Below are 22,421 nucleotides of genomic sequence, written 5' to 3'. Positions count from 1 at the left end.
GGATGGATTTGGGACCTTCCTCCTTAACTTGCCCATTGTGAAGATCATGGCGCTGTGGGTCCGAACTGTCTTTGGACAGAGAACTCAAAAAAGAAAATGAGAAACTTCGTAAACCAAGCTAATAGCCGTCCTTCATCTGAGGTCAGAGCGAATTGTTATTTTAAACATTAGTGTCAAATGATTTTCTTTTCACTTGCAGAGTTTCACCTCAGATTTGTTTTTGCAGAGTACCTTAGTAGTTGTTCAGAAAGAATTCAACCAACTCCAGGAGCTCAGTAACCACCAGAAGAAGAGGGCAACCGAGATACTGAATATCTTGCTGAAGGATCTGGGAGAAATCGGGGGAATCATTGGCAACAGTGAAGCAAAAATGGTAGGTTTCTGGAGAATATTCTTGAGAGCTTGATCTGGGGATGGATTGATGGATGCAGCACCACAGAGGAAGTCTCTTGCTCGTTTGCACTGCTTCTTTCGGCGCAATTTGCCCCGGAGTGGCGTTTAAAAGACTGCAGAGTTCTTGAACTCAAACTGAGGGTGGGATTTTCCAGTCCCGCCTGAGTGTGGGATCTTCCTCCATATCTGGGATCAAACCAGTGATCCTTCTCTGGACTGCCTCCAATGCCAGTGTATATTTTCTTAGATAAGGAGACCAAAACGGTTCATAGTATTCCAGGTGTGGTCTTACTAGTGACTTGTATAGTTTTAGGAAGAATTCCCTACATTTATACACCATTCCCTTTGAAATAAAGGTTAACATAGCATTTGCCTTCCCTATTACTTGTTGAGCTTGCATGCTAGCTTTTTGTAATTCATGCATGAGCCACAAATCCCTCTGAGCTTTCTGCAGCCTTTCTCCATTTAAATAATATTCAGCTCCTTTATTCTTCCCATCAAAATGCATAACTTCACATTTTCTGACCTTATATTCCATTTGCCAAGTTTTTGCCCACCCACTTAACTGTCCATATCCCTCTGTAGACTATTTGCATCATCGTCACCACTTGCCTTCCCATCTATTTTTGCGTCATGAAAACAAGTTGTCAATGTTAGGGAAATAGGCGGTGTAGTGATTGGTAGATTCTTCTTTTCACTTCTGGGAACAGGGTTTCAAAGTAACCCTCACATGAGGGTCTCGTCTTGCGAGGATCCTATGTAAAATGACAATCTAGTTCTTAGTGGATATGGGTAGTTATTAGAAATGGGCAATTTGTCCAGGTGATACACTTAGCCATCTTTTGGATGAGATGTTGAACTGAGGTCCTGTCTGCTCTCTCAAATGGGCATGGAAGAGCCCATGGAATTATCTAGAGGAGAAGCAGGGGGGTTATCTCCATGTTCTGGCTAGTGTTATGCCACAAACGAAATAGATGATCTGGCCATTATCACATTGCTGTGTGTGGGAGTTTATTGTGTGTAAATTTGCCAGAGTTTTCGACATCCCCAGAGTGACTACACATCAAAGAGTGCATCATTGGCTGTAAAACTCTTTGTGGTGTCTAGTGGCCATGAAAGATGTTAAAAAAATACAAATCTCTTCTTTCTTTCAATCCATGTTGCCATTCGGTTAATCCCTTATATTACATTTTTTGGTGTTCTGATTTATAAATTTATCAGAGTTAGTTTGAACTGATCTGTGCAATTTCTAAAACCTTTCTTTTCATATTTGAGAGTAGTGCTTAATTAAATATTGCAACTGGTCAGATCAATGTTCTGGACTTAGTACAGTACTGTCTAAAAAACTTGTGTAAATAGAAAAATGGTGCATAGTTGGAAGTTTTATATTTATTAGTACCACAAGTAAGCTTGCATTAACACTGCAATGAAGTTACTGTGAAAATCCTCTAGTCGTCACACTCCAGCACCTGTTCAGGTACGGAGGGAGGATTTAGCATGGTCAATGTACCTAACCGGCACAGTCTTTTGGACTGTGGGAAGAAACTGGAGCTCCCGGAGGAAACCCACGAAGACACGGGGAGAATGTGCAGACTCTATACAGATAGTGACCCAAGCTGGGAATCAAACCTGGGTCCCTGGCGCTGTGAGGTAGCAGTGCTAACTACTGTACCACCGTGCCACCCTACCTAGAAAGAAGAAATACAGGAAGATCTAGGCTAAGTCTTCATAAAAACCTATCTCTAGAAGTTAAAACAAGTAGAGAGCTTTCCAAACCTCCAGGCCTACAAAATTGGAAATACAATAAATGGAAGCACAGAGGGCTTGGCATCGAGGGTTGGTCAAGACTGGGCACCTGCAGATGTCTCTAGAGGCATAGTTTTGATACCCATGCAGAAGGGGCAGTTTGTTCAGGTTGACCTTGAGATGTTTTGACAATCGGAGTGACATTGCTCTGCGTCTCACCATGCTACACTTAGGGAGGGTTTTGTGACTGATTTTGGAAGTTCAATATGGGAAAATAATTGCATCTTTTAATATTGATGGTCCTCACCATGAACCGAGGCACTTCTCTCTCAATTTCTAGGATCATTAGAGCTAAAATTGGGCAGCACGGTGGCACAGTGGTTAGCACTGCTGCCTCACAGTGCCAGGGACCCGGGTTCAATTCCCGGCTTGGGTCACTGTGTGGAGTCTGCACATTCTCCCCGTGTCTGTGTGGGCTTCCTCCAGGTGCTCCGGTTTCCTCCCACAGTCCGAAAGATGTGCTGGTTAGGTGCATTGGCCATGCTAAATTCTCCCTCAGTGTCCCCGAACAGATGCCGGAGTGTGGCGACTAAGGGATTTTTACAGTAACTTCATTGCAGCATTGATGTAAGCCTACTTGAGACAATAATAAAAAATAAATAAAATAAAATTAGCATGACAAAATCAGATTGCTCTATTTCTGGATGCCTGCAGTTAAGCATACGTTTAATAGATGGTTGCTTTTCCTCTCCACTTAGTAGAAATTGATTTTCATTGATCCAAATGAGAGGGAACATTTGGCTTTCAAAGGAGTTAACTTGTGTTACATTATTCTATAAATGGAGTGAAATTATCATTGATCACATCTTTGCTGTATTGCAAGTAGTGCTGCAAAACAGAGAGAACCAGCTGAATGTTCGTGACCATTTCCAGATTAAACGCCATTTGAAGCTCTCATTGAATAAATGCAGCTTCTTGTTCCCTCTGCTGGTTGCATGTGGACAAGACTTGTGTTTGAGGTTCCTGTTGCATTTTTCTCCTGACTGCGCACGGTAAATCTTCCACATACGTGGACCAGTTTGCCCAGTCCAGTGGAATGTCTCTTGCGTTGCTAGCGGAGAACAGAAGCTGCTTCATTTCTTAATCTTCTGCAACAGAAGCATTCTGCTAAATCCCACACATTTGTTGAACTGAGAATTGGCAGTGATTTTTTTTTTTAAATGACTCTTCCCTTTATGACACACTTAAAGTTATGGGCTGGGATTCTCCCAAAAAAATTTGAAGTGCCAAATTCACATAAAAACTGGAGTAAATCCCGCTGAAAAGATCAGCGGGATTTTCAAAATGAATCTCCCACACTCTGTGCACTGCAGAGTGCACTAATGTCAATCTCATTAAAAAGCTGGAGGCAGGGCCTATTCCCGCTGGAGAAGCCGGCAGCATAGTGCTGAGCGGGCCACTGCGTAAACACCGATCTGTCATGGCAGAGATTGGCATATACGCAGGAGCCCCACTTTGCCGGCCTCCCGATTGCTGGCCAGCTCGATCGCTGGCCAGCCCCGCGACCTCCCCAACACCCATTCACTGGGCTCCCGACGGTCCCCGCAGCCCAACCAACCCCCCCCCCCCCCCCCCCGCTGGATGGACAGCCCCAATCGCTGGCCTCCCTCCCTCTGTCACCGCCGAGTGCAGAGTGGCAACAGGACCCCCCTCACCCCCACCGATCTCTCCCTCGAGGCCCCGCCTCCCCCTAGCCCAACCCCCTTGGCACTGCCCAACAAGCATCGGGCAGTGCCCCCTGGGCATTGGCACTTTGCCCTTGGGCAGTGCAGGGGGCTGGGCTGGCACTGCCAAGCTGACACTGCCCCTGGGGCACCCCCTTTACACCCAACCTCCTGGAGGGCCTCCATGGCCTCCCTGTACTCCAGCAGGGTTGGGCCGCCAGCTCCCTGCTAGTTGGGAGCTATTGTAAACCCTGTTGATGGGGGGAGGGAGGGTGGGGTGGGGGGCAGAGGCTAGCGGGCCCAGAGACTTCAGTCCCGGGCCCGCTAATCATATGCTAATGATCATTACATAATTTATTCAGCTCCGTGCCGATTATCAAATGATATGGCTCTCCTGACACAGTCGGAGGAGAAGGCAAACCATCTGTTCTGATCATTTCTCAGGCTGCTTCAGGTATTTAACGTTCAGATAGTAATTTTTATGTAAAGATTAATCAGCAACCTTTTTACTTAAACTGTCCACATGTCTATCTGGTTCCGTAATGAAAGCTGACAAAGCAATAGATTATCAGTTACAGTTTGAGCTCTCCCAAGATCTTCTCTCATACTTGAGATGAGGTGCTTCATTGTAATATTGCATCTTTGCGAATCCGCCAAGTGAGCAAAACACCATATAAATGACTTGTGTAAATAGAAAAATGGTGCATAATGTTTGGAAGGAAGGATTGCATGAAGATTGCATGAAGTCTTTATAAAAAAATACTTTCACGCAACCTATCTCTGGAAGTTAAATCAAGTCAATGCACTTTTAAATAATTCAGTTTCCTCTGACTCCTGTATGAGAATGTTCGCTTGTGCCATGGTAACTTTCCACAGGATAAGCAGTCTCAGTAGCAAAACTGAACACCCATTTTTTCCCCTTTGTGATGTTGGTCAGTGGATCTTGCCAGGTAAATCCATTGCCACTGCATCCATTCCTTTGTTTTATTTATTTATTAGCATCACAAATAGGTTTACATTAACACTGCAATGAAGTTACTGTGAAAATCCCCTGTCGCCACACTCTGGCACCTGTTCGGGTACATGGAGGGAGAATTTAGCATGGCCAATGCACCTAACCAGCACGTCTTTCGGACTGTGGGAGGAAACCGGAGCCCCAGAGGAGACCCACGCAGACATGGGGAGAACGCAGACAGTGACCCAAGCCAGAAATTGAACCCAAGTCCCTGGCGCTGTGAGGCAACAGTGCTAACCATTGTGCCACCATTTAGTCACAAGTAGGCTTACATTAACACTGCAATGAAGTTACTGTAAAAATCCCCTAGTTGGGGGGAGAACGTGCAAACTCTGCACAGACAGTGACCCAAGCTGGGAATCAAACCCAGGTCCCTGGCGCTGTGAGGCAGCAGTGCTAACCATTGTGCCTGACCCTATTCTAGGCAGCAGAACAAACCCTGGACGGGTACCCTTGCTTACTATTCCCTTTATCTTCTGCTTTCCTCTTCTCTTTGCTACTTCTCCACCTGACCCTTTTTATCTTTTCTCCTTTTTTTTTTCTTTTTCTCTTCCACCCCTCTGCCCCCTCTTTACTTTCCCCCTCTCCCCTCCCTTTCCACAAGTTGTGGTTTAGGGATATGGTGGCTATTGTACCACCCAGTGGCCTTGGTTGAGATGTGCTAACTCAGCAGAGGCCAGAGACTGCAGCCAAGACCTTCTGGGTTGTTGGACTCAGTACAATGCCAAATAGTGCACTGTCCTACAATGAAACTTAGATTACATTCCAGTTGTGATGTTTCCTATTACAAAATGATCAGCAAGTTGGCTAACTCAGGCAAAAGAGTGGAATCATTTCCCTAGCCCATTGATTCAAGATTCGAGAGTACAGGAAGATTCCAACCATTGTCACATTTTTTCTTAATGTTTTGCAATCTTACCATGATCTCTCTCTTCCAGATGGCAGAGATGAACGGAGTGCTGGAGGAAGAGTTCACGGTTGCTCGTCTGTACGTTAGCAAAATGAAGTCTGAGGTCAAGACTCTGGTGAAACGTGCCAAACAGCTGGAGAGCACCCAGCTGGACTGCAATAAAAAAATGAATGAGAATGAGCGGGAACTAGCAGCCTGCCAGCTCTTGGTGTCTCAGGTAGGAGAAACGGAAGCTTCCGGCACATATTGGATTTGTTTCTAAGTCTTCTGGTGGTTCAGGATAGAAATCAGGGCAAAATAGGCAGCTTGATTTGATGATTAATGAAGATAGAAGGCGGCCACGCAGTGTACATTTTAAATATGTTGAACATTATGAACATTACGTCAGTAGAAGTATAAAATGGAAGAGATCAGATCATCCGCCTGATACAGGGGGAATGTGATCACAGAATCCCTACAGTCCAGAAGGAGGTCATTTGGCCCATCGAGTCTGCACCGACAACAATCCCATCCAGTCCTATCCCTTTAACCCCACATATTTACTCTGCTAATCCCCCTGACACTGAGGGGCAATTTAACATGGCCAATCCACCTAATCTTTTGGACAGTGGGAGGAAACCGAAGTACCTGGAGGAAACCCATGCAGACATGGGAGAATGTGCAGACTCCACACAGGCAGTCACCGAGGCCGGCATTGAACCCAGGTCCCTGGCGCCATAAGACCCTAAGACATCGGAGCAAAATTAGGCCACTCGGCCCATCGAGTCTGCTCTGCCATTCAATCATGGCTGATATTTTTCTCATCCCCATTCTCCTGCCTTTTCCCTACAACCCCTGATCCCCTTATTAATCAAGAACCTATCTATCTCTGTCTTAAAGACACTCAATGACCTGGCCTCCACAGCCTTCTGCGGCAGCATTCCACAGATTCACCACTCTCTGGCTGAAGAAATTCCTCCTCATCTCTGTTTTAAAGGATTGTCCCTTGAGTCTGAGGTTGTGCCCTCTGGTTCTAGTCTTTCCTACGAGTGGAAACATCCTCTCCACATCCATTCTATCCAGGCCTCGCAGTATCCTGTAAGTTTCAATAAGATGCCCCCTCATCCTTCTAAACTCCAACGAGTACAGACCCAGAGTCTCAACCGTTCCTCATACAATAAGCTCTTCATTCCAGGGATCATTCTTGTGAAACTCCTCTGGACTCTTTCCATGGCCAGCACATCCTTCCTTAGAGATGGGGCCCAAAACTGCTCACAATACTCCAAACTGCCATGAGGCAGCAGTTCTAACCATTGTCCCACCGTGCCAATATTGTTTTAACCTGATAAGGTCAAATGTTCCAACAATTCATCCTGAGGCAAGGGGGTTTTATTATAAAAAAAGAAATGACCACCATTTTCAATCACCTAAATACAAGATAGGTTGTAACCCAGGCTTTTATCCAGTGTAACCCAGGCTTTATGGCCTAGAATTATTTCTATCTCAAAGTTTTTTATTGATTTTTGTGATAATATTTGGGTAGGTGCCACGAGTGATATGTTGTTTAATCAATTATGCAAAACATACCTGTCTCCTGTCTTATCAACATGATAGGTAAAAAATATTGATTAATAATCAACAGTTTGTTACACTTAAGGGGAATAATATGTGTGACAGATGCAAGTGATTTTCCAAAAACTACCTCTTAGTAATGATAAATTTTATTATTACTATAGAGTCATAGAGGTTTACAGCAAACAGGCCCTTTGGCCCAACTTGTCCATGCCGCCCAGTTTTTACCATTAAGCTCATTCCAATTGCCTGCGTTTGGCCCACATCCCTCTATACCCAAGACTATCTGCTGTGAGTAGTACAGTAACTGTGTTTTACTGAGCACTGGCATTTCTGTGGAAAGGAAGAATTTCATTTACAAAATGCTTCTCATACCCACCGGAAGTGGCCCACAGACGATGAGCTACTTCTGAAGTGTAGTCAGCGTGACTGAGCTCAGGTTGTTCAAACTGCAGACAGTCCACAAGACATCGCGATCATTTTCCTTCAACCGATTTTCATTTGCTTCCGAACAACCTGCAGGAGCTTTCCATTCAATAAAGTTTAGAAAAGTTCAGAACATTTGGGGCCCCGGCGTTTAAATGTGGCGTGAAATGCTTCTTTACAATGGGATTTAGAAAGTTTTTCTTTGCAAACTTGTTCTCACCAGCTGCGGACAGCTATTGTGTGCACTATGCTGATCTTCCCCTTGACAATTTTGCTTGGAGGATTGTTAAAATGTGCTTGAGATTGGGAGGGGGTGCCTGCTCCTTCTTGCTCTGGTAAACATCTGCTGGTCCCTTCCAGCTGTCACACCAAAGCAGATCACTTGGGTCCAGGAGCTAGCTGAGTAAATTACTGGAGCTGCAATCTACCACTCTGTGGTGCAGTATGTTGTGACACTGAGGAGTCGTCGCTGAGTTAGTCATTTGACATTCCTTCCTCTCTACCCTGGTGGGTACCACACGTGCTGCCCCACTGCGTACATTGGATGGATTGATGTTTTTTTCTGAGTGCCTGTTGGGACTTTGATGTGACATTTCACACAATGATGCTTGTTTAACTCCCACAGTGGTCAAATATTTGAAATTTATTCCTGCGCTGTTCAGACGGAACTTCAATCTGTGTGAATCCTTATAGTCAGGCTTTAGCAATTGGTGACTGCAAAATTAGGCCTCATTAAATGCAAATGTTGGTGCGCTCAAAGCAAATGATGTTTGTGTGTGTGTGTGTGCATGTTTTTTTGTCTTCACTAATCATGCATCATAATGGACGAATGCCTGTCATGTAATGCAAGATAAATGGAGCCTTTTGCATTGAAATTTTAATTAGAATTGCAGTTGCCTTTTCAAACTAAATGTGGTGAATACAACTTAAATAGTCATGATTATTCTTACATCCATTTCCTGTACTGAATATATTTATGAAGGGCTCAACTGTCACCAGCTTCTGCAGTGATCAAAGCACTCTCTCTCCTTCCCTCTATCCCCTATCCTGTCACTCTTGACCCCCCACCATCACTTTTTGCCTCTCCCCACTCAGTCCCGAGCTCCAACTCCCTTTTCCTCCCATCCCCACTCTTTACCTTTCCTCCACTCCATCCCCCTACCCTCCCCCTCTTCCACCCCCACCCCACTTCCAGGACTTCATCTCTCCCCATCGTTTCATCCCCTCCCTCACTACCATTGCCCTCCCCCAACCAAACTATTTGCTCCTCCCCTTTCCCTCTCCCTTTCCCCTGCCCGGCCATATTTGCCTCTTGCCCCCACCACTCATAGAATCCTTACAGTGCAGGAGGCCATTCAGCCTGAGTACGCACTGACACAAACCCACTCGGGCCTTAACCCCACATATTTACCCTGCTAATCCCCTTGATACTAAGGGCCAATTTAGCATGGTCTATCAACCCAACCTGCACATTTTTGGACTGTGGGAGGAAACCAGAGCACCCGGAGGAAACCCACGCAGACACAGGGAGAACATGCAAACTCCACACGGACAGTGACCCAAGGCCAGAATTGAACCCGGGTCCCATGGCGCTGTAAGGCAGCAGTGCTAACCACTGTGCCACCGTGCCGCCCCACTCATTCCCCTTCCCCCACTACCCACAATGAGAATGCGTCAAGTGGCAGCCTTGATATGTAATAACTTGTGACAGGGTTTGCAGATGTTCACTAGATTCCATGCAGGAACTAGGTAAATGGAGGATAAGTGGGCAGCATTTTGAGAGTCGGGCTTTGTCTGATCATCAGTAAAATGCCTTAAAGGTACAAACGTCCTTACTAAGTCTGGAGGTTTGTGATACAGTGCCTCAAGAGCTTTTGTTTTAGCAATTTGGAGATCTGTTAATAATTGCAAATAATTCATGATCATGCAAATAACAAACACCCCCCCGTCCCCCCATCCCCCCCATCTCCCTGCCACTGGTTTCCCAATTTGCCCTTCACTGCTCGCCCTCCACCCCTCTGCTGTCCCCCACCTCTGCACTGACGCCTGGCTATGACTTAGTGCCTTCCCTTGGTGATACAGCTCAAATTAAGAATGTAATGGTGTGGATGGTCACTCCGTCCCACCAGTGTGCAATGTGGTTTGACACTCCCCGTGCTCAGTAGATTGTCTGCTTGAGAAGATGACTGCCATTGTACCATTGGGAGTAAATGACTTGGGTGAAAAAGATGGTTTCCCAATAATAAAAAGGGAAGCCATGATTGTGGAGTTTAACAGAAGCGTAATTGTCCATGTATTAACCTGCAATCCACTGAGTTACTGGTGAATGATTAAACTTCAGTGGTTCTGCCATTGTGTTGGAGGTACTTGAAATTAGCTATGTACATCATGTCTGCACCTTACAGTTATTTGTAAAGCTGTAACATGGGAGTGAGTGTGTTGATATCTGCAATGTAAGCAGGAAGGGAACGGTCTCGTTGCACAAAGAAGACAATGCGCCTGACACTGAGCTTTGTCCGAGATCCAGATTTAAAGTGTTAGCTTATATTTAGATTCAGACTGTTACTAAATGGTTCCCAGCACACTGGTGGTTTGTGTAATTCACGCCTCTACATCCTCTCTTTGTGCTGTTAATCTCATGAAAGCATGAAGCCAAGATAAAATCGCTGACGGATTACATGCAGAACGTGGAGCAGAAGAGAAGGCAGCTGGAGGAGTCTCACGATGCGCTTGACGAAGAGATAGCTAAACTCCGTGCCCAAGGTATGCCCTGACTCCGTGCCCAAGGTATGCCCTGGCTTGAAGCTGATTTAATCCAGATGCCTCTGTCCACTGGATCATTAATTTAGGATGCTGCGCCTTTTATTTTGACTGAGTACTTTACATCCCGCCGTTTACCTCTGTTTATTTTTTTTTAAATTGGATTCTTTCAAAGATACCGACTTTACTGGCCGGAATTTTACCACCTCGCCCGCCCGAGGCCAACGGAGAATGTCGTTCTGCGAGCCTCGCCCGCCCGGTAAAATTCCGGCAACTGAAAGGGGCTGGAGGCTGACAATTTTTTTGCAGAGAAAAGAAATACTTGTGTTACATGAGAAGAGGAAAGTAACGAGCAATTATTTAACTTTGCAGACAAAATTATTATTATGGGAGTACAAGAGAAGTTGTTTTTAACTGGTCTGTATAGTTAGTAGTCGATATCCCAGATGACTCTTCTGTTACTCTGATATGCAAATACGTCACACGTTCCTCATGAAGTGAACTCATTTGCACTGATCCATTGTGTACATTGACATTGTGTCATTTTTCGAATGGTTTGGTGGCTACACATATTCAGCAAGATAAACCAGCGCTTGCTCTATTATCATTTTTCTCTATATCAAGCCTCAGGGACTCAGGTGGAAGGTGAAAGCTTGCATTTGTTCCAACTGAATTCAATAATAAAATACTGCAGATGCTGCAAACCTGAAATAAAAACAGCAAAATGCTGGAAAGGTCAGCAGGTCTGTTAGCATCAGTGGAGAGAGAAACAGAGTTAACAGGCGGAATTTTACCGGCACGTCCGCCCGAGGTTCATACAATCCCGCCCGAGGCCAAAGGAGAATGCCATTCTCCGAGCCTCGCCCGCCCCCGGAATCGGGGCGGGTGTGCTGGTAAAATTCCGGCCAATGTTTCAAGTTGAATTCTGAAGAAGAGTCAGGTGGACCCTTGTCTCTCTCTCTCCCTCTCTCCACAGACGCTGCTGGACATGCTGAGTATTCCCAGCCTTTTCCCTGTGTCTGGTTCTGAATTTTAAAATGTATAGCATGTAGTGTTTGGAGATTACTAATGTGCACTTGTGGCTGACTCTCTGTTGATATTGCTTAATAGAAAAGATGCATAAAGTGACCTTCCAGGACAAAGAAAAGGAACATCAGACCATGCTTCAAGATGCCAATGAAATGAAGGTAGTGACATGGATGAACTGCATTGATGAACATGCTTTGTGACTCATCTGTTCTGAAATTAGATAGCTGGGTAGAAAAAGGACATTTGATTTGTGTGGGCTTCTTTGCAGTTCTCTCCAGTGCAGAGTTATTAATGACTGGAATATTAATTGCCAGGAGAACCTGATGCTTGGCCAAGATGGTTCATTTTCACCTTGTAACCCAGCTGTTAATATTTTTATATCCTGCCTTGCATTCTCTCTAAGCCAACTTCCCAATCCTAATACCTCTTCCCCATCCTTAGAAAACTATAATGATAACATGAGGCTCTTTCAGCACGTTCTGTTTTACCAGGTAGGCTGGGAATAAACTGCACTATTGGCCAACACGTGCTGGCTCACGTACTCCAGGGGGACTGTGTTTAATCCGTGTGCCTGCGTGGGTTTTCTCCGGGTGCTCTGGTTTGCTCCCACACTGCAAAGATGTGCAGGTTAGGTGGATTGGCCGTGGCAAAGTTGCCCATTAGTGTCAGGGGGATTAGCAGGGTAAATATGTGGGGTTATGGGGATTAGGCCTGGATGGGATTGTTGTCGGTGCAGGCTCGATGGGCCAAATGGCCTCCTTCTACACTGTCGGGATTCTATAGTTCTATGGTTCAGTAGGAGACGGTTGCCACGGATTCAGGGGAAACAATTCCAGGCAGGTTCTCCTGATGCAGGGAATCCTCTTGGAGAGGGAGGTGGAAAATTGGAGAGGGAAGGCCAGGGCAAGGAAGGCTCAAAGTATCTCATGAAGAGCACTCCAGAACAAGTGAGAAACTCACCCCGGCCCGGCGTCTCCTGGCACTGGGCCCAGTTCCTGCCTGATTTGACCTTGCAGGGAAGCCTTTGTTGGCCTCGTACCGAGATTAAAGTAATTGGCTGCAGCCTGATGGTGTTAGTGGAGCCCAATCTGCGTATTAAAGGATGAGTTATAAGATAATTTCTTACTTAAATATCCCACAAATTGAAGACTATGGTGAAATGATTTCCCGGTATGTTTGACTTCAGAGTTTGACTCAGTCTAATTTGCCTGTCTTGCTATGTGTAATTCCACCTGGTGCTTTGAATGCTGCTCTCAAATGTTCTGTTTTAAATTTTAATCAGGCCTTTGCTTTGACTTATAATATTGATACTAAAATGACAAATTAGCTACAGAGCACAAAGCAGGTTACAACGGCTTGCATTGTTTCAACCGAGTTTGGCTGCTCCCAAACAAATGGGATTCTTGATCTGATGAGAAAGGAACTGTTCCATGTAAATATTTTTGGAAAAGGGGGTTTGATAAATAAAACATTTTCATACCACCTTAACACATAAGTAAGTGATCCAATGATATTTGCCACGAAGCACACCTTTGCATTGTGTTTGCTAACAAAAAGATTTGGCAAACATTCTCCTGAAGACTGAAATGAGGATAGGGAATCTTCTGTTGAGGAATGAGCATATTTGACAAAGGCTGATGATTGAAAACTCCATCATGATCACCAAAACTGGAAGCATCACTGGTCGGATCTGAGATGGAAATTCTCTGCATGGAAAATGATCAAGAAGTGGACACACACCCCGGATATTCTCTCTTCCACATTCCTCCGTCAGGAATAAGATACAAAAGTCGAAGGTCTCGTACCAACCGACTCAAGACCAGCTTCTTCCCTGCTGCCATCAGACTTTTGAGACCGACCTCGCATTAGGTTGATCTTTCTCTACATCCTAACTATGACTGTAACACTACATACTGCACTCCCTCCTTTCCTTCTCAATGAACGGAATGCTTTGTCTGTATAGTGCAAAAGAAACAATACTTTTCACTGTATTACAAACAATACATGTGACAATAATGAATTAAATCAAATCAAAAATTCGAAGTAAATTGGCCAAACCAATAGCATCTAAGAGGTCATTGTGTTTAAGTGTGGAGAAGGCAGCAGGAATTCAATATCTCTTAACTCATTTGGTGTCTTCACCTAGAAAACGCTGGAAGAGCAAATGGAGAATCATCGGGAAGCCCACCAGAAACAGCTGGCTCGACTGAGGGATGAAATTGATGAGAAACAAAAAATCATTGATGAACTAAGGGAGTAAGTATTTCACATCTTCAAAATGTAATGTGCTAATAAAGGAATCTATCGGGTGCGATCTTAACTGCTGTTCACGCCACGCTCGCACTGCAGCGAAGTCGGAGAATTTGATGGCCAGCCATATCTCTGTCCACTGCGACAGGCTGGGAAAATCCTGCTGGCATGAACGGTGGTAAGGTTCTGACCGCCATGTTAAAATACACATGCAGTAAAGACAGTAAAATTTCTTAGCCTTTTCTGTTCTAGTGAGAACAAAGGGCATTTAAATGGTCATTGGATAAACATATGGATGATATTGGAATAGTGTAGGTTAGATGGGCTTTAGATTGGTTTCACTGGTCAGTGCAACATCGAGGGCCGAAGGGCCTGTACTGCGCTGTAATGTTCTATGTTCTATGTAACCCCGGCGTCCCCACACACCTGTCTAAGCTAACTCCTTTATTCTGTTCATGGAAGTGACTGGTGTTGAATTGAAGTAACTTGACTAAGTAAGAAGGTTAATGAATTTAAGGGAAATTAACAATGAGCGGCGTGGTGGTGCAGTGGTTAGCACTGCTGCCTCACAGCACCAGAGACCGAGGTTCAACTCCAGCCTTGGGTGACAGTCTATGTGGAGTTTGCACATTCTCTCCATATCTGCATGGGTTTCCTCCAGGTGTTCCGGTTTCCTCCCACAGTCCAAAAATGTGCAGGCTGGGTGGATTGGCCATGTTAAATTGCCCCTTAGTGTACTAAAATGTGTAGATTAGGTGGAATAGCCACGGAAAATGTGTGGAGTTATGGGGATAGGGAGGGGGAGAGGGCCTGGATAAGGTTACACTATCAGAGGGTTGGTGCAGACTTAATGGGCTGAATGGCCACTTCTGCACTGTAGGGATTCTATGGGAAAAGGCTATTTATAATTCCTATGGCTGTAACTTTCCCAGCCTAGCGCTTATCCCAAACTAAAGTTTTTTTAAAAGTTTATTTATTAGTGCCACGAGTAGGCTTACATAAACACTGCAATGAAGTTACTGTGAAAATCCCCTAGGTTATCCGTTTAGTTTATCTAAGATTTTACCTTACTCCAAAGATGTGCGGGTTTGGTTGATTGGCTATGCTAAATTGTCCCTTAGTGTTAGAGAGATTAGCAGGATAAATACCTGGAGTTACGGTGATAGGGTCTGGGTGGGATTGTGATCGGTGCAGACTCGATGGGCCGAATGACCTCCTTCTGCACTGTAGGGATTGTGTGATTCTATGATTCTAGATGCTTGAGGAATCTTGTTCATTGCACAATGGCTGCCCCATTCGCTTACACACCAACAGTTACTTCAAAAGGAATTCATTGGCAGTTAAATTGTCTTGGGATATCTTGAGAATGCCAAAGGTCCTTTTATAAATGCTTTCTTTCTTTCATGGTGACTGTTTTAAATTGTTTACCACAGGAAATAATCTTTCCCGTTTTAATCTGTCAAATTGCTGCTTAATTTTAACTGATTACATTTCCTCTTAGCTTTCCCTGTCGCACTGGAAATAATTCCAATCATAAAAGTCACCGTTCATAACAATAGTTTCTCATCCCAGATATTATTTTGGTGAATCTATGCAGTAGATTCTGTATTGCTTAAATACCCTTTTTGTAATGGAGTACCTAAAATTGAGCACACTATGAATATGGCCTAAGCATTATCTTTCACAACAGTATCACCATGTTTTGGCACCATATTTATATGGCATTAACTGTATGTATTTCATGGGATATTTTATCCCTAGGCCTCTATTTCACCACACCCTTTCCAATCAGTACACAATCTTATTCCTTGACTTCCCACCAAAATGCATGACCTCACCTTTCTACGCTTAATACCTAATCTAACTCCTGGGTAGCTACAGAAATGCCCCTTGTGGAAACACAGTGGTCCTTCAACACCCCTTCGTTACCAACAAAGCATGTTTCTTAATACCATGACTATCCTCAGCCCAACTTGACTACCTCCAAACCAGCAAACTATTCCCCTTGTGCCCCCTGACTCCCCTCCCCAATGTGACCTGACTAACCCAAACCCACCTGCCACCTCATCCACCTATCACCCTACTCATATGAAGCCCTACCCACTTATCTTCCCTACCCATTCATTCATTCACCCACTCACTGACGTTCACCCACTCAGTCACGCCTCATCCACTCACTCACGCTTCACCCACTCACTAACATTCAGACTGGACATTTAAACTTATCATATGGCAGCCTGTTCTGTAAAAATGGGGCATGTCTTTCCCCCCCAACTCTACACCACTGTGGCAGAGCTCTCTGAGAGACACTGTGCTCCACATTTCTGGCAAAGCCAGGCTCTGAAGACTCAGCAAGAAATTCTCTGCAATTACTTCCTGGTCAGATTCTATATCCGCATGATTCCTGCTTCACTTCCACCCTACACTGACCTACAGCCTACACTGACAATGTTCCTCGGTTGAGCATATACTGAACATTTTAGAAACACAGAAACTAGAAGCAGGAGTAGGCCATTCGGCCCTTCGAGCCTGCTCTGCCATTCATCTTGATCATGGCTGATTATCGAATTCAATATCCTGACCCTCCCACATCCCTTGATCCCTTTAGCCCCAAGAGCTATATCTAATTTCTTCTTGAAATCAGATAACGTTTTGGTCTGAACTACATTCTATGGTAACTCAACTACATTCTGTTCACTAACCTTTGGGTGAAGATATTTCTCCACACCTCAGTTCTAAAAGGTTTACCCCTTATCCTCAAACTATGACCACTAGTTCTGGACTCCCCCCCCCCCCCCCCCCCCCCACTGGGAACATTAATTCTGAATCTACCCTGTCTAATCCTGTTAGAATTTTATAGCAAGAACACCCTTCCTCACACAATACTCCAGATGTGGCCTCACCAGCGGCCTATACAATTGCGACAAAACAACCCTATCCCTATACTCAAATCCTCTCGCTATGAAGGTCAACATACCATTTGCCTTCTTTACTGCCTGCTCTACCTGCATCCTTATTTTCAGCGATTGATGCACGAGGATTCTAAGGTCTCATTGAGTATCCACCTCTCTCAATTTACACAAATTCAAATAATAATCTATCTTCCTATTATTACTACCAAAGTGGATAACCTCGCATTTATCCACATTATACTGCATCTGCCAAGCAGATGCCCACACACTCCGCCTGTCCAAATCACTCTGAATCAACCTGTCCAAATTTTACCTTTCGGTTTCCGTTTTCAGTCTTCTAATTCACATTCATTATACGTCTTTTGAGAAGAAAGCTTTAGCAGCATCATCCATGTTCACTGCTTTCCATCTTTTAAAGACGTTAGCAAATGTAACAAATCTCACAGCTGTTGGGAATGGTCCCCAGCACATGGGCTTGGTGGGGGAGAGTCTGCCGTTTGGGAGGGTGAAATCGTGGCATGGGATAAACCAAACTGATGACTGTTGATGACCGGGTTTCCCATGTCAGGCCCTTCCCGCTCCCAGCTTAATTTGGGAGATCTTTCCCAAGGCTGGAAATCTGATCCAAGTACTCCCACTCAATTCTCCCAGGTGGTGGAGTAGTGGTATCGTTGCTGGACTGGAAACCCTGGGTAAGTCTCTGGGGACCCGGGTTCGAATCCCACTAAAGCAGAAGATAAAATTTGAATTCAATAAAAATCTGGAATTAAAAGTCTAATGACGACCATGAAACCATTGTTGATTGTCGTAAAAACCGATCTTGTTCGCTAATGTCCTTTAGGGAAGGAAACCTGCCACTCTTACCTGGTCTGGCCAACATGTGACTCCAGATCCACAGCAATGTGGTTGACTCTTAAAATGCCCTCAGTATTGCGCAATAAATGCTGGCCCAGCCAGCGATACCACTTGCAATGAACGAATGAACTCCCAGCCGGCATCATGTCTGCTCCAGGAGGCTCCATTACATTCCACCCTAGAATGCTTTCCAACATAGAAGGAAGCCAGTCACACAATCGAGACCATGTCGACTCTGTAGAGCAACCCAATCATTCCCGTGATCCATCTCTGTCACCCTGCCAGCTTATTATCTAAGATGCCCACCAATCACCATTCATCGTCCCAATTCCCATCACCTTCATAGGCAGCAAGTTCCTCGTTGTCAGCACTTGCTGTTTAAAGAAGTTCTTCTTCACATCCCATCTTTTTAATTTATTTTTTATTCATTCGTTGGACATACACGTTGCTGGCTGGCCAGCATTTATTGCGCCCATCCCTGGTTGCCCTTGAGAAGGTGGTGGTGAGCTACCTTCTTGAAGCGCTGCAGTCCACATGATGTGGGGTGACCCACAATGCATCTCTTGCTCAAAACCTAGATGTGGCATCATTGGTCCAAAATGAAAGAATTCTTCGGAACCCTCCTCAAGGAAAGCAACTTGTTATTTGATAGCGTAATTTTGATGGCAGCATTGGTGGCTGCTGCTGGAAAATAGTCTTTGGGGAATGAGATGGCAGAATGTTTATCAACACGCAGAGTTAAAAAAGAACTTGCTGATAAAGAACACCGTTCAGGGCCTTAGGGTGTCCCAAAGCATTTCACAGTCAATGATGCACTTTTGAAGTATAGTCATTGTTGTAATCAGAAGAGATAGTTGGTGGCCAATTTGGGTACCGGAAGGAGCCCTAAGTAGCAATGAGATGAATGATTCAATAATCTGTATTCGTAATCATAGAATCCCTACAGTGCAGAGGAGGCCATTCAGCCCATCGAGTCCACACCGACTCTCTGACCCAGTATTTTTTAGCCAGTCCCTCTTCCCTGCCCTATCCTTGTAACCCCACACATTTATCATAGCTAATCCATCTATCCTACACATCGTGGGCCACTAAAAGACAATTTAGCATGGCCAATGCACTTAACCTGTATATCTTTGGACTGTGTGAGGAAACCGGAGCACCTGGAGGAAATCCACTCAGGCATAGGAAGAACATGCAAACTGCACACAGTGACTCAAGGCCAGAATTGAACCCAGGTTTCTGGTGCTGTGAGGCAGCAGTGCTAACTACTGTGCCACCGTGCTGCCCGTATTGGTTGAGGGAGAAATATCGGACAGGCCACCTGGAGAAAGCTATATTTACTGTGTACAGAGATGCAAGGTTGACAATGCAACACTTGCACCAAGCAAGATTATACAGCTTGCTCAAGTCTCAGGAGTGAGGCTCACCCGAAAGTTATCAGTTCAGGGTATTTGACCAATTGTAAGCACTGTGATAAACTCTAATTATAGAAAGGCCAGCACTGGGATTTTTATTCATGTGGTTACAGCAATGACAGAATGTCTATTCCAATATTAAAATGACTGAGGACAATAAGATTGTTGCGGTTGGAACAACGTAAAGTTCTTTTACTTGAAACTGTATTTACTTGTTTAGTGTTTACATCTGAATAGTCGAAATGATCACGTTCTTCTGTAAATTATAACAGCACAAATTTCAAATGATTTATGCAAAATAAAGAACTCACCAGCACTGTGAAAGACAATGGTTCCTATGCAAAATAAAAATTATACACTTAAATGCTGGGAAATGAAGCACTGCTGAGCACAGTTGCTGTATTTCTCCAAACACAGTAATTATCATGTCTGTATTTAGTGTATATTTTACTCCATATTTAACAGCTTAAACACAAATTGCGTTGATTTGATTTTGATTCAGTCGGTGGGGGGTGGAAATTCCAATTGGTTAGAAATAGGATGTAGAATCAAATGGCATGATGTTGCTGGAATTGTCCAGTTTAATGTCAGAACTTTGACAGGATAGTTACAGTGGTTAGCTGTAACTCACTCATGGCGCCAGGGACCCGGGTTTGATTCCCGCCTTGGGAATCAGTGCGGAGTTTGCACATTCTCCCCTTTTTTAAAATTCATTCATGGGACATGGGTGTCGCTGGCTGGCCAGCATTTACTGCCCATCCCTAGTTTTGCCCAAGGGCAGTTGAGAGTCAAGCACATTGCTGTGGCTCTGGAGTCGCATGTAGGCCCGACCGGGTAAGGACGGCAGATTTCCTTCCCTAAAGGACATTAGTGAACCAGATGGGCTTTTCCGATAATCGACAATGGTTTCATGGTCATCAGTAGATTCTTAATTCCAGATAGTTTTTTATTCAATTCAAATTCCTCCATCTGCCATGGCGGGATACGAACCTGGATCCCCAGAACATTAACAGAGTTTTTGGATTAATAATCTAGCAATAATCACACTAGGCCATCACCTCCTGTGTTGCATGGGTTTCCTCCAGGTGCTCTGGTTTCCTCCCACAGTCCAAAAGACGTGCTGGCTACGTGCATTGGCCATGCTAAATTCTCCCTCAGTGTACCCGAACAGGCGCTGGAGTGTTGCGACTAGGGGATTTTCACAGTAACTTCATTGCAGTGTTAATGTAAGCCGACTTGCGACACCAATAAATAAACTTTAATCTTTAAAGAATAGTGATGTAGCGTGGGTTGATTGTTATTTATTGACACTATTAATACTTGTGTACTTTAATGCAAATAATTCACAATCTAAAATCCTTTCGCTTTTTTCTTTCCACTCAACAGTTGGAACCAAAAGCTTGTGCTGGAGCAGGAGAAATTGAATTCTGACTTTGACAAGTTAAAAATGGAGGAGCATGAAAAAAGTATCAAGCTCCAGAAACTTGTGTAAGCTTATTCTTAAAATCACCTCTCTTGGCGCTGTGAGAACCGTGTTATTTAATGATTACCGCTTTGTAATGAAGCTGCAGGTTTCACTTTGGAATCTGGAGGCTGGTATGGCAGCTCTGTTGGCATCTGCGAATGATACTCAGTATTATCCACAATCAATCTTCCATGCTTCCCAATCCTGGCTGGGTGACTGGGTTGAATGGGACCACTTCTGTGGAAATGGGAAAGAAAGCAAGAGAGAGAGTTTACCATGTCAACCATCACCTTGTGCCTGTCTGGCAGTACCCAGGGAACCTTCTATGACTTTCTTGGGTTGTTATCGGTATTTTGGAAGGGGAAATTTTTCAAAAGGAACTCCTAATTTGGTTATCAATGTGATGATGCACAGTATTTATTTGGTCATTGCTACCAATAAGCAATATTTGTCCAGGCAAAACATCCTAGTTCTGACCTTCTCGCTCCTTTTTCTGTTCTAGTGGTGGTATGTGAGTGTCTACATTTTTTTTTGCAAATAAAAATTCTTGCATCTGTTGTCTACATTATGTATTGGAGTTCTTGTTTTGCTCAGAGGTGCCATGTAGCTGAGCGGTGACACCCTCACCAGACTGCTTACTATAATAGCATGATGGTTAAATAACCTTTTTAATTATGACGTTCGGCTTGTTGTTACTTGAAGACCATTCTCTTGTAATGTGATCTGTTTACCTCTAACTTGGTAAATTGTGCGACACAGAGGCATGAAATTATTTTCGTAATACGCTGTCAATCTGAAATAAAATCTGACTCCAAATAACTTTTATGTCCTGCTTTTAGACTTCTTAATGACAAAAGAGAGCAAGCAAAACAGGACCTCAAGGGGCTGGAGGAGACAGTTGTAAGTTTCACTGTGAAACCTATTGGACTTTTAATGGACTTGCTTCAGAACAAACTAGTTCCCTCCCCAATTATGTAACTTAATTAAACTCTAGGGCCACTTACCTGTAGAGCAAAGACTGTGCCATGCCAGTGCAATGCCTGTAAATCTCTTCCTCACACACAACTTTTCCAGTATTGAATCCGTAGTTCTCAACATATACCGTCGTGTAATCACTGTTACATTTTTAAAAGAAGTCTAAATATATCTCCATCTTGAGCAGTTAAACTACATTGCAATTTGTTTATAATTTGTGTAATGGCTGGAGAGTGGGTGCTTTGAGCGAGGATGTTCTCATTGGTGAAATACCTTTTCCCAACAAAAAATAGCAGACACTTCCTCACCTTCTAAATTTTTCAGGGTAGCAGAGGTTGGGGGGTGGGGTGCGGGGAGGCATACATTTTCCATATAACAGACCAAGATCCTGTTCTGCTCCGCGAATGCTGTTTGCTCCATTGTACATTATAATCAGCAACTTTATTTTGAAACAAATGGATGTTTTTCTTGGATATGGCAGCATTAAACACTGTTTCGCCTCCTCCCTCCACCTCCCCCGAAACCCAAATCAAATCGTCTGACTTCCAGTTGTTTAAAGTGTTGATGGGGTTTGTGCTGATTAGTTATCGACCTCTGCATATCTAAAATTAATGCTTGGAAAACCAGACAAACTTTCTTCAAATCTGTATTCCTCACACCTTCTAACAGTGACCAATTATTCTTTTAAAAAGGCAAAAGAACTTCAAACTCTCCACAACCTGCGAAAACTTTTTGTTCAAGATCTCACCACCAGAGTCAAGAAAGTAAGTTGGTTTATCTAATTCAATGTTGTTTCTTAACACGGTCACTAATGGTCCATTGCGGGCACATTTTTAAGTTTAAGTTTGTTTATTAGCGACACAGGTAGGTTACTGTGAAAATCCCCCAGTCGCCACACTCCGGCACCTGTTCGGGTACCCAAACAATTGAGCTGATTGTACTCATGCTGTTCAAGGTATCATGTGAGGTACGTGGAGGAGAAATTATCTAAAGGG

The 22,421-nt window shown here is 44.1% G+C and overlaps 1 protein-coding gene across 1 annotated transcript in view; it reads left to right on the top strand.

Moving 5' to 3' along the window:
- The window catches only part of kif5c (kinesin family member 5C), a 168,299-nt gene that overhangs the window by 120,769 nt on the left and 25,109 nt on the right, over positions 1-22,421 (top strand). Inside the window, exons 15-22 of the mRNA XM_078229160.1 lie at positions 227-373; positions 5,817-6,005; positions 10,411-10,528; positions 11,636-11,712; positions 13,701-13,810; positions 20,373-20,474; positions 21,291-21,351; positions 22,119-22,190. Coding sequence (XP_078085286.1) covers positions 227-373; positions 5,817-6,005; positions 10,411-10,528; positions 11,636-11,712; positions 13,701-13,810; positions 20,373-20,474; positions 21,291-21,351; positions 22,119-22,190 — 876 coding nt within the window. The remainder of the gene's footprint in view (positions 1-226; positions 374-5,816; positions 6,006-10,410; positions 10,529-11,635; positions 11,713-13,700; positions 13,811-20,372; positions 20,475-21,290; positions 21,352-22,118; positions 22,191-22,421) is intronic.

This window comes from Mustelus asterias, chromosome 14, assembly GCF_964213995.1.
Source record: "Mustelus asterias chromosome 14, sMusAst1.hap1.1, whole genome shotgun sequence".
Classification (NCBI taxonomy): Eukaryota; Metazoa; Chordata; class Chondrichthyes; order Carcharhiniformes; family Triakidae; genus Mustelus; species Mustelus asterias.
This window is presented reverse-complemented; position numbering and strand designations above follow the sequence as displayed.